The 14,488-nt window shown below is 35.2% G+C and overlaps 2 protein-coding genes and 1 pseudogene across 2 annotated transcripts; 2 read left to right on the top strand and 1 right to left on the bottom strand.

Annotated features, from left to right (window-relative positions):
* Positions 1 to 1,087: 1,087 nt before the first annotated feature.
* LOC144550661 (subtilisin-like protease 4 pseudogene) lies at positions 1,088 to 3,454 on the top strand (annotated as a pseudogene).
* Positions 3,455 to 6,645: 3,191 nt separating this feature from the next.
* On the top strand, positions 6,646 to 9,926 carry LOC144567906 (serine/arginine-rich splicing factor). The gene is made up of 6 exons (XM_078318091.1): positions 6,646 to 7,259; positions 7,352 to 7,403; positions 8,252 to 8,347; positions 8,431 to 8,495; positions 9,124 to 9,306; positions 9,453 to 9,926. Exons 1-6 carry the CDS (start codon positions 6,693 to 6,695, stop codon positions 9,507 to 9,509), a joined length of 1,020 nt encoding a protein of 339 aa, XP_078174217.1. The 5' UTR covers positions 6,646 to 6,692; the 3' UTR covers positions 9,510 to 9,926.
* On the bottom strand, positions 9,628 to 10,901 carry LOC144567912 (hydroxyproline-rich glycoprotein family protein). Its single transcript, XM_078318099.1, has 2 exons — positions 10,497 to 10,901; positions 9,628 to 9,954 (listed from the first exon to the last, which is right to left on the bottom strand). The coding sequence occupies exons 1-2, from the start codon at positions 10,761 to 10,763 to the stop codon at positions 9,790 to 9,792; spliced, it is 432 nt and encodes a 143-aa protein (XP_078174225.1). The 5' UTR covers positions 10,764 to 10,901; the 3' UTR covers positions 9,628 to 9,789.
* Positions 10,902 to 14,488: the final 3,587 nt, after the last annotated feature.

The following is a 14,488-nucleotide window of genomic DNA, read 5'->3' on the forward strand; positions in this document are numbered from 1 at the left end:
CAGAATTTTTGGTTTCTTTTTTTTAATTAAGAGGAAATTAAACTACTCACAAGAGATGCACTCCTATTCCTAAGGGAAGCGTATCCTCTGCGGAGTTTTTTCGTACGGATCTTTTAATCTGGTCCGTTCGTTTCAAATCGGACGGACCAGATCAGATCTTGTCCGAATTTAAAAAAAACTTAAAATTTGTGGAACTTTTAATCCAGTCCGTCCAATCCGAAACGAACGAATCAGATTAAAAGCTCCGCACAGCTCTGGAAAAACTCTGTAGAGGATATCATTTTATTCCTAAGACGGGGTATATAATTATAATTATATATGCACTGCGACAGCGACAGCCGACAGGGGATGCGTCATGTGTAATAACTAATAATCATTAATCAACACGACGAGACCATTGTGCACTTGTACACTCAAACTGGCCTGGGGCATAAAATCTATTACCCAACATCAGTACCAGTCCCGTACAAATTGATTCTTCTTTCTTTTGGGTCGAATTGGGCCAATTTGGGCCGTAAATTATGACCTGATGATCCAGTAACAAGATGCATGCATAATAAGAAATGATCGAGGACATACAAATAGCATTAATATTTTTAGTTCCATAAAATTAATACACCGTACACTAAGAATTACTAAATGCATACATGCATTTTAAAATCAGACACAATATATATTATAAAAATAAAAAAATAAAAATAACGGTGAAAACAAGCTTTCCAATTTATGTTGAAACCTAAATTTGGAAAAACTCAGAATTTTATTTGCTATTTGTAGTATTTAAGAACTGGAGGGCTAATAAATGAAGAGGCTACAAATGAGCCGCACCTCAAATTACAAGATAAAATTGGCAAAGAATTTAAGAAAGATATATAAAATCTTGCCAAGTATTTTACTATACTTGTTCATCCAGCCTAGAGATGTTCTAATTATATATAGTTAGGTGTTAAAATTTACACGATCATCCAAAATTTCTCATTAGACATATATATAAGCACATCTTACGACGAAAGATTTCATAAGAATTGAAATTAATTCCATTCTCTTTGAATTGAACAAACCTAACAAGCAATCTCATTCTATCCTGATGAATCTCCACAAAACTTCTTTTTGGTTCCTCTTTCTAACATACATATCCTATGTGGTAGCATTTGATGGTGAAAAGAAGCTCCAAAACTACATAGTTACTTTACGAGCCATAGACAGTATTGACATTTCAATTCCTGAAACAGCAAAGAATTGGCATAAATCCATTTTGTCATCAGTCACAAAAGACGATCCAGAATCACGACATATCTACTCGTATAATAAAGTTGCAAATGGTTTTGCTGCAAGACTGTATGATGATGAGGTACAAGCTTTGAAAGAATACCCAGGTTGTGCTCGTGTTATCCCTGCGAATGAGCCACTTAAATTGATGACAACTCATACACCCGACTTTCTTGGCTTGCGTGGTTCAAATGGCCTTTGGAAGAAAACCAAGAATATGGGTGAGGGTATCATCATTGGTTTTCTAGATAGCGGCATCTCACCCGGACACTCTTCCTTTGACGATAAGGGCATGTCTCCCCCACCAGCCAAGTGGAAAGGTCACTGTGACTTTAATACCACAATTTGCAATAATAAGCTTATTGGGGCCAAGACAATGCTAAAAGCAGGTGCCGATGAAAAGAAACACATCCCTCCGATGGATGGTTCTGGACACGGCACTCATATAGCCAGTACTGCTGCCGGAGCATTTGTAAAAAATATAAATTACTTTGGGGTTTCCATGGGTAAAGCCTCTGGGGTTGCACCGCGAGCACATATAGCAGTTTACCAGGTGTGTGATAGGATGGGATGCCAACCTGCAGATATTCTCAAAGGGTTTGAGGAAGCTGTGAATGATGGTTGTGACGTGATCTCAGCCTCCCTTGGAACTAATCAAGTTGCGCAGTTATATGATAACCCAATTAGCTTAGCTAGCTTTTATGCTATTTATAAAGGTGTCTTTGTAAGTGTTGGTGCAGGAAATGGTGGGCCTGAGCCAAGTACAACCACTAGCGACGCACCCTGGCTCCTTACTGTGGCGTCAAGCACAACAGATAGGCGATTTAGATCAACAGTAAAATTGGGCAATGGTCTTCAATTTAATGGAGAGTCAATTTACCACTACCAGCCCATGATGAATTCGAATTCGAATTCGACCAGTAATAGTAATAGTAAGATGTTTTCACTTGTTTACATAGAAGGAGATGGTGCTAAAGCAAATGCCAGCCATTGTCTAAATGGAACTTTAGATAAAAAGCTAGTTCATGGCAAGATCGTAGTATGTGACGATGGTATTATCTCATCAAATTTAAAGGGTGTAATTGTTCAGGAGGCTGGAGGTGCTGGTATTATTGTAGCAAATATTGAAAGGCAAGGGTTTTACACCCAACCTGGTGTGTATGTCTTACCTGCCTCTTATGTTAGTTATGTTGATGGCATGAAGATCAAGGACTATATTCGCTCTACTAAACAACCTACTGCTACGTTTCTCTTCCAAGGAATCGTGAACCATGAAAATTTTTCTCCATCAATCTCCACATTTTCATCTCGTGGGCCCACTTTGTATAGACCACTGACATTGAAGCCAGATATTGCTGCCCCTGGAGATTCGATATTAGCTGCAGTGCCACCTTTTTTCTTAGCTGCGGTTCCACCTTATCTAATACCACCACCGGTGATTAATATTCTACAACAAGCTGACAAGTCCAAATCATTTTTTCTCATGTCAGGCACCTCCATGGCAACACCACAACTAAGTGGGATTGCAGCTATAATAAAAAAGGCAAACCCTAGTTGGTCTCCTTCAGCAATTAAGTCTGCCATTATGACGACAGCACACACAACCGATATAGATGGAAAACCAATTGTTCTTGCTAATACACATAGCCCTGCTAATATCTTTGATATGGGTGCAGGTCATGTGGATGTAAACAAAGCATTGGACCCTGGATTGGTGTATGAAATTGATTATAAAGAATATATCCCTTACTTATGTGGTTTGGGCTTTAAGGATGAGGATATTACTAACATTGTTTATCCTGCAGCACAGGTACAATGTGTAAAGGTCAAATCTATTCCTGAAGAACAATTAAACCTTCCATCAATTGCAGTGCCTCTTCCCAGAAATACTACTAGTAATAATGGTAATGGTAATACGACGATTTATCGGACTGTAACTAATGTTGGCAAGGCGACAACGACATATAAGGCAACAATTAGTGTGCCAAAAGGGATTTCTGTTAAGGTTCTACCATCCACCTTGAAGTTCAAAAGTTTAAATGAGAAGAAAACTTTCAAAATCGTCTTCAAACGGAAAGGTGGAGCTGGAGCTGGAGCTGGAGGTTCACCCTTTGGCTTCGGAGAGTTGAAGTGGGTCTCGGGTAGGTATACTGTTCGCAGCCCAATAGTATTATTCTTTAACTAATGTACGTAATTTATCGGGTTTATTTTTTGTATTTTTTTGTATTGATGATTTTTTTCATATATATCCATGGTGTACTGATCGTATATGATTTCTATAATCAATGTCACAAGCTTTACATATAACAGAACATATATTATATATATATAGCAAAGATTATTAATTGGATCATCTACTAGATTCTACAGTCTTGCACAAAATATGTTAATTTTAATTTATATAATTTACACAATCAACTGCATCGATCAGACAATAATTCGGTATAGCATAATTTAAAATTACAAACCAAGTCAAAAAAAAATAGTGTGTTTATTTTTTTTATTTTTTTGCGGATTGTTAGAAATTAATTAACGAACCAGTACGTTATTAATTAATTAACAATATGATTGTTAGAAACGAAGTAAAAAAATTAAAATTAGATTAGGAATATAATAATTAAGTATAGCAAATTTAAAATTTTATGTGTTAAAAAGTACTTATTTAAAAAACATATAAATTTAAACAAGAAAATTATGAAGTTTTAATTTATAATGAGGGTCGAATTAACCCCTTATATATGCTTTCTTTCTCTCAGCCTTGTTGATTGTGTATTGGTAATACACATATATTATTTTTCCATTTTCTTTAACATTTATATAATCACTCAATCGGATTGTTAAGCAAAATATTAGAGTACATGTGGATTCCACAATGAATATATATGCACAAAATTGACTTCTATGGTTCAAAATAATATCTAAAATATGTGCAAATTATTATTAGATCAATTAGGAAAGATATATCAATTTTTACGTCAAAAATAATTTCAGCATGACATTTACGTTAAATTGCATGCATGGGAGATGTTTTGCGTTAATTTTGAAACTATTTCAAGTGACACTATATATATAGTATATACTACAAAAAATACACATTTACCGTTGTCCCTTTATCATCGGGTGGCTAAGATACGGATCGCATTTGCAATCAGTGGCAGCATTGTAATTACTTTGAAATTTCTCACCGACCGTTTGAGTCTAACCAATCCATAGTGCTAATGAGTCCCTCGTTATCACGGTTAATTTTATTCTACAGCATGGTTTTGATAAAAAAGATGGCAAAGTTAAGGTTCTTGCAACGGGCAGAACATGCAGGGGCGGACCCACTGTAGCACAGGGGGGTCAGCTGCCCCCCCGCTGAATTTTCAAAAATAGTGTTAAAAATCTGCTTTTCGGACCTCTGCCCCTCCCTGGAATTCAAATTGCCCCCCTATAGCCCATTCTGGAATTTTAATAGACGGAACGGAGCCCATATAAACTCTGAGCGAAACAAATTAGCGGAGCCCAAATAGGCGCTGATCCCAAATAGCGAAAATTAGTTGAACCAAAATGTTGATTTCAAATTCCCTATAAATGTTGAATTGTTGATTTTTTTCAAGTAATTTAGGATTTTTATTATATTGATTGGTATTTTTTTGTTATGTTGAATTGTATCCGATAAGCTATTTGCATCCGATTATTGCCCCGCCCCTGAGAACATGCACCAGTTATCTTTCAGAAAAGAAAACATCTGATTATGTTTGTATATCAATATCTTCAATTAATTTGGTCCTCCATTATTTCTAATTACTTATATTAATCTACTAAAAAATGTTATATATATATATAATAAGTGTAACACACTGAGATTAAGATGTCAAATCCAGCTATTCAGAACTGATGATTTTACAATTAATTGTATATATGTGCAGTAACAATATGGTAGCATTAAAATGCAGTCAAGAAACAACAAATTAAATAGGATTTTCTGAACTTATATCAGCACCACCTCATCCTAGTTAGATCACTTGTCTCGACCTAAAAGGCTAAAACCTGGTACCCCTCAGTAACTCAGGGTATTTCTGGGCTGGGCTGGGATTTATAATGGAAAAACTATTTCGGGTACTTAATTGATCTGCATGAAACCAACATTGGTTGAGAACTTAAATAAATGGAGATGTAAAGAATTTAATTTGTACCATTGAGCAGATTGATGGTAGCATATGGGTACAAAGTCTTTGATAGAGTATGAAATTATACAATTTTACTCAATTATTTGACCTAGAAAATAATCAATAACCGTATGTTAATTTATGTTTTTAGGATGAATCAACTGGTTACTTTGTTAAGTTTTTATTAAGTTTCATTAGTTGTCAGTTGCCGCAATCATCGAAGACATAGAAGTGTGTCAAATAGTTTGGAGAGAAAAACTGAAAGCTGAGCTGCTGAGGCAGCCGAGGCCGAAGGTCTACGGTACTTCACAAACGAATTTAGAAAGGCTTCCAATATGCAATCGCAAGGGAATTGGCGAGCAACTAGAGTTCGTTGGTAACCTCGATTGGGGAGAAAGTTCCTCACTGCATGGACGATGGTAGGCGTGTGTAAACCTATCAGGATTTCAGTTACCAAGTGATAATCAGAAGTGAAACCGAGGTGGAATGCACAGACTAAAAATCCCAGCTCACCATAATATCATGTGTGTATGTTATGTCAGTGTGTTGTTTTTTCGAACCTCAAACCAGATAATTTTGTAAATTCTTACTACTCTATTTGGACACTCATTATTACGTGAAGTGGTCAATTTCATGTGTATGACAATCAACGTAAGTGGTCTCTCCTCATTAGACAAATTCTTTTTCCAAAACATCATTTAATTTATGTGGAAAGGAGACGTCATAATAAATGTCAAACCGACTGATTTATTTTTTAAGAAACCGTGTTAATTGTTTTAATTTTTTTTATTCAGAGGATGGTAATTAACTTAAAAAAAAAATTTCGGTTTTTGAAAAGGCTCGCTGCCTTTAATTTTAATTTTTTTTTTTTTTTTTTTATAAATGTTAACTATAGTCTATAGAAGAACTATAGAAGAATCGAAGACCGCTACCTATTCGAGTCCGTATCCCCCCAGGTACCGGAGGTCCAATTCAAAACAATAGACGGCCCAGATCAATTTCATTTATATCAAACTCCATCCGGTGCATGTTGAGGCTGTAGGGAGTCTATCTTGAGATTCGTGCCAAGTGAAATAAACCGTCCAGATTCACCACTTGGACCTCAGGTACCTGGGGTGATGAGGCGCAGGGGCAGTACTATTTGAACTTTAAGATTAGTGCAGAAGGTATTTAAACGGTTATATTTGGGTTTCACGGTTTCATGACCTGACTGGATTGGGAAAAAGAATTGTTTTGATCTCTCTCTCTTTCTGTCTCTTTAATGAAATTAGAATGGAGGAATCGAAAGCAGCAGCGTACTACGACGAACTAACTCGGAAAGGAGAAGGCGCCGCTCGCTTTAAGCAAGGCCTCGGTTTCTCCTCCAGTTCCAGTTCCAGTTCCACTTCCAAACCCTCCTCTTCCTTCCTCTCCAGTTTCGTCCGCGCCGGCGACCATCTCAACTCCAGCGAAACTGAAAGACTCCAACCCGAACCCGACAGGGACAGGAATCTCTCCGGTTCTGTCTCTACTGGCGACGCTGACCGCCGCCAACAGCTCAACTCTATTAAAAACAAACTTAGTCGCAAACCTACCAAAGACTCAAGGGGAAGAGAGAGAGATAGAGATAGAGATAGAGAGAGAGATAGGAGCAGAGAGAGAGAAAGGGATAGAGATGGAGATAGAGAGAGAGAAAGGGGAAGAGAAAGAGAAAGAGAAAGAGATAGGTACGATAGAGATAGAGGTAGAGATCGAAATAGAGATAGGAGAAGGGACAGTTGTGACAGGAGTCGATCAAGGGAGAATAGCAAGAGCAAGAAGGTGGATTACACAGAGCTTATTCCCAGTTATGATCGAATGGTAATTTCTTTCTTCTAATCAAATATTTCTGCAATTAACCCACCTTGTGTTATTCAATTCATTGATAAACTGTATTAATTGTGTTATTACAGACACCAGCTGAGCAGGTTAAAGCAAAGATGAAACTCCAACTCTCTCAAACTGGTATGATCTTACCGTTACAACTCTATGAAACTGGTATCATCTTACTGTTACAACTCTCTCAAACTGGTATGATCTTACCGTTACAACTCTCTGAAACTGGTATTGTCTCACTGTTACAACTCTCTGAAACTGGTATCATCTTACTGTTACAACTCTCTGAAACTGGTTTTATCTTACTGTTACAACTATCTGAAACTGGTATCATCTTACTGTTACAACTCTCTGAAACTGGTATTAATCTTACTGTTACAACTCTCTGAAACTGGTATGATCTTACTGTTACCTCCTTTGCACAATGGGCTCAACTGACCGGAACCCAACCTAATTTATGGAAGTACCATCCAATTATGTAATATTTGAACTTAGTGCTCATGTTAGTTGTGGGGGTTTATCATTATTATGGGGTTCTTTTACAAAAATGAGACTAACGGAATGTATTTTGTATTTTTTGTTTTTGGCTGATGTTAGTGTGAGGGTTTATCATTACTCAGGCCAAAGTACCATCCATTTATATAATATTTGAGCTTGGCTGAAAAAATTCTTAAAAGTTTTTTTTTTTGGCTCCGTCACTGATATTTTGTTTATGGGTGTGTTGCCTTGTGCACAAATTCTTATCCGATCCCTGCTTTTTTTGTTTCTAGCAGTTAAAAACGTGATCCTTTCAGATAACTTCTTTTAAAAAAGGAAAAACATCTTCTCCGTTAGTAAACTCATTTACTTAGCCCTATGTAGGATGCAAAATATGTTGTTTTGGCACCAAGTGCTCATGTTCGTTGTGGGGGTTTATCATTGTTATTGGGTTCTTTTACAAATCAGACTAACTGAATGTATTTTGTATTTCTTTTAAGCCTCTAAGGATGCAACAAAAGGCATGACCAGGGGATGGGAAAGATTTGATTTTGATAAAGATGCACCTCTTGATAATGAGGATGAAGAGATTGAAGGTAAAATAGTTCTCGTTTCACCAAAATTGTCACATTTATAGCGCTATGTGTAGGATATATTAAGAGATTCTTTGTTTGTGAAGCTGCTGATGATGATGCATCGCTCATGAATGATATCGGCAAAAGCTTCAGGTTCTCTGCTGTTCAGGTATTGATCACAAGTCACAACTCTTGTACCAGCAAAGTACCTGTCATGGTTGATAAACTGGTACATTCTCAGGAAACAAAATGATAGGTTTACATATTGTAGCCTGCTTAACATAATTCTATGAGCAAACCTAGTATGTGTTCAAACTAATCTATCTTATGAGTCATGCATTTACATGTCAAATTTGTAAATTATCAAGTTCACTTGATATAAAATCAAGTGGTCAAAAGATGATGGCAAATGAGCGCATTAAAATAATTGTCTAAACCTCTAATTTGTGGCTGCTTGACCTTATACTAAATGAATGAGAGAACTTACAAATTTGGTATGTAAACACATCACTAGTGAAATAGATTGATTTCAAAGGTTCAAATTGGCCATTTGAACATAGTTCAACGAACTTCCCTGTTGAATTTAGCTCATTTTAGCTTTACTCTAATTATACTGTTTATTTGGAATTTCCAAAAATCTCACACAAGTTAGTTTATAGTGAATTTTGAAATTACAGGGATAAGATGATTACAAGGCAAATTAGTTAACATTTGGTTGAATCATATTCAGAGTTATTTTTTAAATAGAGTAAATTAATTCGGTGCCTGTTGCTGCCCGTCTTCCTTCAATTGTACAGGCAAAGAGAGAGGATGAAATTAGAAGAGCACATGATGAAGCTATATTTGGTGGACCCACATTGTCAGTACCTCATGCTGAACCGACTGGTTTCAGTATTAGTAGAGAAGAAACTAATGAAAACACAGATGACAAAGATCAAGGTGGGATTTCAAATGATACAAGTTCTCTGGTCAATAACAAGGTAAAAACCATTTCTGATGATTTACTCAAATAGTGTATTCATCCTTCAAATTTCACTGATTACCTAAAGGACTAAATTGAGAACCAATGTGTCTTGAATGACCATTTTCTAAAATTTACAGTTTTTTGTGGTGTTTTATGCTCCAGGTTTTTGCAATGCAACAAGGATCATGGAGAGATCGGGTTAGAAAATCCAGAGATTGATGCCACATGTAGTATTTTTTTTTTGTACTAGAAATATTTAAAATTTGTATGTATATGTTACCCGAATCATTTGGAATTTGCTTTTATGCTACTCAACTGTGTTAATTTAATACCAGTGTGGAGTTTTTGAAATGTAAATTCAATTATGTGTAGGTAGCATGTACAAATTTGCAATTGGAAACAAGAGCTAAAGCAAGCTATGTAAACTAGAGAGGGAGAGGAAAAGAATATATTTTGAAAGAAAAAAGAATAGCATATTGTGCCTAGCTCTAATTAATCACTAGCTTTTTAATATTCTAATGGAGGGCTCCAGTTGCAACTCAAATTGAGGCCTTTTGTCGTCTAAAGTGAGCCTTGCAAGTTGACAAGGGCAAGGCATGGCTATGAATTTTGGAATCGGGTCTCCTGGCATTATCACTGGTAGCCCTTGATTTTTCTCTTTCTCCTGATTTACAAAACAAAGAATAAATCTACATCAGAATATATCCCGGAATAGATTCATAAATCTACTCAAACATGTCTGGTCAAATACAAGTAGAACAAACAATTGGAATAACTTCAGCCTGGTACTATTCCAAAAGCATCTACATATATAGGAGACCAAATTGTTGATGTTCAGAAATATTGGAATATATAAGAGAGAACAACGAGCAAAGATATGTGATATTATGTGTGATTTTAATTAATTTTGAAATAGTAATTAGAAGTTCATAGTGATATATCTAACTAATTGTGAAGTTTATCTTGATCAAACTATGTATAGCATAACACTATATATATAGCTAATTAGATAGTTTAATTCCCATATGAAATTTTTCTATCAAGGATCAACTTTGCATAGGCAATTAAGCACAAAGAATGAAATAAAATATGATTAAACACCCATAAATATAATAAAATTAAATATATATATATATATATATATATATATATATATATATATATATATATATATATATATATATATATAATAGACTTAATTAGCACCTCTTTGATGATCTTGGAAGGAGAAGATGGAATGGAGATGCTGATATGGTGATCACTAGTTTGATCTTGATTTTCGTGTTCGCCACGACGCATTTGTTGCCGGAAAGCACGTATCTTTTCCCAGTGGTAGCAGCCAGAGAAGATACCGCTGAGAGAAAATATGACAAAAATGAGCAGAGCAGTTCCTAGAGGAAACCCTAGAGTTGGCCTTGACGGGTGAATCCCGAAGGCAGGTGGAGCCGGCGTTGAGAGATCGGCACCATCCATAATGATATGGTGATGATGAAGTGAAGTATATGTATTTGGGTTGTGTAGAATAAGAGATACAATGATCTCCTGCTCTCATGTGATGACTGATGGATGCAATTAAGAAATGAAGGAAGTTTGAAGGCATGGAACTTGGGTTACAATGAGCATCTATTTATTCACTGCTAGATGTGTGAGAAAAGAAGAAGAGGTACATTCCGAAAGAGAAAGAAAAGAAAAAGGGTGGTGGTACCCACATGCACGGTACTAGCACGGACAGTGCAGGTACAGTGGTTCTAGTGCGGTAGTGGGAACTGGGAACCCACACTAATGCTGTCAAGATCTTCTGTGACAATCTCTTCTCAAATTGATGTATTTAAAACATTAGGGTGTGGTATGGTGGTAGAGTGGTAAAAACGTACTGTGTCACACGTTGTGTCTTTGGTCTCTGCTGTGACCAATTAAGTTAATTTTTTACGTGCTGTGCTGTGATTAAAATATCAAGGGATGGTTATGGCACGCGAATGGTCACACCACGTGAGTCATGCGTGCCCAAAAGTGTCTCGCGTGACCATTAAATTTAGAGTTCAGATTTAAATAAATTTCTTAAATTATGATTGATAATTATAATTATAGGTTAAAGAATTAGAAATTACAAGTAAGAATATTGGAAAGTATAAGTTAAAACATTGTTTTTTATCGAGTACCTAATTAGTTCATAGATTTAAACCCGATTTGATATTTTTTTGTTCCCCTCTGATGAAAGTTCTAGGTCTGCTTCTACTTTTTATTTTCGCAGATAGTGACATATTTTTGTAGTTTATTACTCAATAAACTAAATACAAAAGAATCTTATTTCTATGATCCACCTTGTAAAGCAAGATATATATATAGATAGTGACATATTTTTGTAGTTTATTACTCAATAAACTAAATACAAAAGAATCTTATTTCTATGATCCACCTTGTAAAGCAAGATATATATAGATATATAGATGAGATCGATGATTAAACTAAAGAAGGTACTATATGTACATGCACCCACTAACACGGTTTGTACACGGACGCAATAATACAAAGGAACCGCAAAACAGCATGCCTATCTCATGCTAGCTTTTCGCAAGAATTCTAGTCCCTTGATTTGTTAATTTCTACAAATACAAATATGAATTGTTATTGTTTCCTTGAGTAGATCTCCTTTTGGATATTGAGTGTTTTCACGATCATATATTCATATGTTAGTGCGTTGGTGCACGGAAACTTTATAATAGCTTTCATAATCAAATTCGGCCCCATGCATTAGCCATATATATATTATTATTATTAATTAGGTTTGATCGATGCATGTTAGGTAAAGAATGATGAGTACCACCATTGAGCACTTCATTTCATTTCCTCCTCATACATGATACATGCATGCATCAACTAATAATAGTACTACTACCTCATCTTCTTACTGTAAATTTAATATTCCATTTTTTAACAGATATATATAGCCTTTTGCATGATAAGCATATACTATATATATATTTCGATTTATAACAAATTAAATCTCAACACCATGCATGCATGCACTTGTCAAGCATATATATCTATTTCTGATTGTATTATATATATATAATGGAGGCTTCCTAGTATAGTTATATATACTTTGTTGAACCTAGAAATATTTTTGGTAAATTTGAATTAGTGCTCAAACAATCATGAGAACCACCAGTCCATACTAACTGATCAAGCAAACCAAGATATATATATATATATATATATATATACACACATTAAAAGTAATAAAATTTGAAATTCTTTATTGCTTGTAAATAAAGCAAAAGGAATCACGTCAAGCTTGAGAGATAAGATCTAGCTAGCTAGCTAATCGTAAAGACTATATAATTATTACCCTCATGAATATATTTTCCTGAGTTTCTTTTCCCTTTTTGATGTGACTGGATAGAACAAAAATTTGAACATAGAAAACATATTTATGATGCAATTAGAGATGACTAAACTGTAATTTAGAAAACAAATTAAAGGGAAAAGATATCAAAAAAGAAAACCAAGAAGATAATTAGATAAGCTGACTCAACCAGTAAAGAAAAGGGCACTATGTAGGGAAAAGGTGTTGGAAAAAGAATAAAAAAAAAAGTAACTCTTGCAAAAAATAAAATAAAGGTAATTGAATTGAATAATGTTTATTTCCAAAGGCAGAGGCAGAGCCTCCAGTGGACAAAACGTGTTGTGCCGTGCAGTGACTAATACACTGTGACTTTAGTTTCGTGTCATGTTGTGATCAAAATATTGAAAGGGTAGTTACGGCATGCGAATGGTCACGCCACGTGAGTCACGATGTGTTCAAACGTGCCATGTCATTAGCCACGTTTGGTCATGTTTAACTAATTTTTTTAATAATTTAAATTAGTTTATTCAAGATTCACCATTTGATCAAAGATATAACGATTCTGATTACATATGATTCGCGTGAACACATACCGTGATCAAATGTTTCGTGTGATGTGCCGTGTCGTGCCAAAATTTTTTAAAAATAATTACGGCATACGAATTATCACAGTACGGAATACACAAATAACGACACGTAAGTACGTAACTGATATGCGTATTGTACCGTTTCGTTTCGTGATAGAACCGGCTCTGCTCTGTTGTGTTATTTTTTCCACAGTCTAGGCATAAGGGGTGGGGCCGTTGATTCCGTACGCGTCCTAACATATCCACTAATCTCTGCCTACCATCTTTTTTTATTTTCTTTCAGGTCCCACAGGCCACAGGCCACAACTAATCAATCAAAATATATCAAATGCTTTAATTCTCCACTGAATTATATCCTTGAGCTGCAATGCTTGAATCAATCACAAAAACGATGAATCTTTTTTGTTGCGCTCAACTGTTCTATATATAATAGTATACTGTGCAGCACATTTTTATTTTTCTCTAATAAGAAAAAAAATATATATATATATATATATATATATATATACCTTGTGTGTACGTGTCTGGCACTGCTACAACAAAAGAAGCTCTACAGTACTGCACGGTGCAGTACAGGTGTACAACAGAATCCTTTGTGTGGACTGTGGACAATGGCCAAAGATTTTTATTGACACTTTATTGCTTTTTTCATAATAACTTTTTGCTGCTCTGTAAACCCATGTGCCAGTATGGCAGTATCATATATCCATCCCTTCTGTCGCTTGCTTATTTTTCCTTTTTCTTTTATCTTTATTTTGACTCTTTGAGACCCAAAGCAATAAAGTAGCCGTCTTATATATTAAACTAAAATATTTTAATTATTAACGGATATTATATATGCCATATTAAATTTGTTAATTTAAATTGCATTTTGACTTTTTGAGACTCAAGACTTATAATGACGCAATTGGAGGATCTAGAGGCAGAATTAGAAAATCTTGAGAGAGGTGGCTCGAATTTAAAATGGACAATGTACATGCATGTGTGATAAGTGAATTGAACTTAAGTTTTCACCAACACAAAATAAAACTCTAACTACTACTAAATTATAAGTAAATATTTGATATTTTTTATAGCTGGACTATATAAAAGATTTAAAAATAATAATTCAATTGAACTCCAATATACAGATTTAAACTTTTAAAATTGTAAGATCGATGGCTGAACCAAAAGTGGCTAAGCCTTGGATTCTCCCATGAAAGGATCTGTGTGATCGACTTTGGCTCTAGAGGGCATCAGACTCTTTTGCTCTAAGGATGTGAAGA

This window comes from Carex rostrata, chromosome 2 (assembly GCF_964058835.1).
Source record: "Carex rostrata chromosome 2, lpCarRost1.2, whole genome shotgun sequence".
NCBI classification, from domain to species: Eukaryota; Viridiplantae; Streptophyta; class Magnoliopsida; order Poales; family Cyperaceae; genus Carex; species Carex rostrata.

Coding starts and splice junctions, on each gene's coding strand:
- LOC144567906 (XM_078318091.1), top strand. CDS start 6,693: ATGGAGGAATCGAAAGCAGCAGCGTACTACGACGAACTAACTCGGAAA. Junction 7,404..8,251: donor ACTCCAACTCTCTCAAACTG/GTATGATCTTAC, acceptor ATTTCTTTTAAG/CCTCTAAGGATGCAACAAAA. Junction 8,348..8,430: donor TGAGGATGAAGAGATTGAAG/GTAAAATAGTTC, acceptor TTGTTTGTGAAG/CTGCTGATGATGATGCATCG.
- LOC144567912 (XM_078318099.1), bottom strand. CDS start 10,763: ATGGATGGTGCCGATCTCTCAACGCCGGCTCCACCTGCCTTCGGGATT. Junction 9,955..10,496: donor CTTCCAAGATCATCAAAGAG/GTGCTAATTAAG, acceptor TTTGTAAATCAG/GAGAAAGAGAAAAATCAAGG.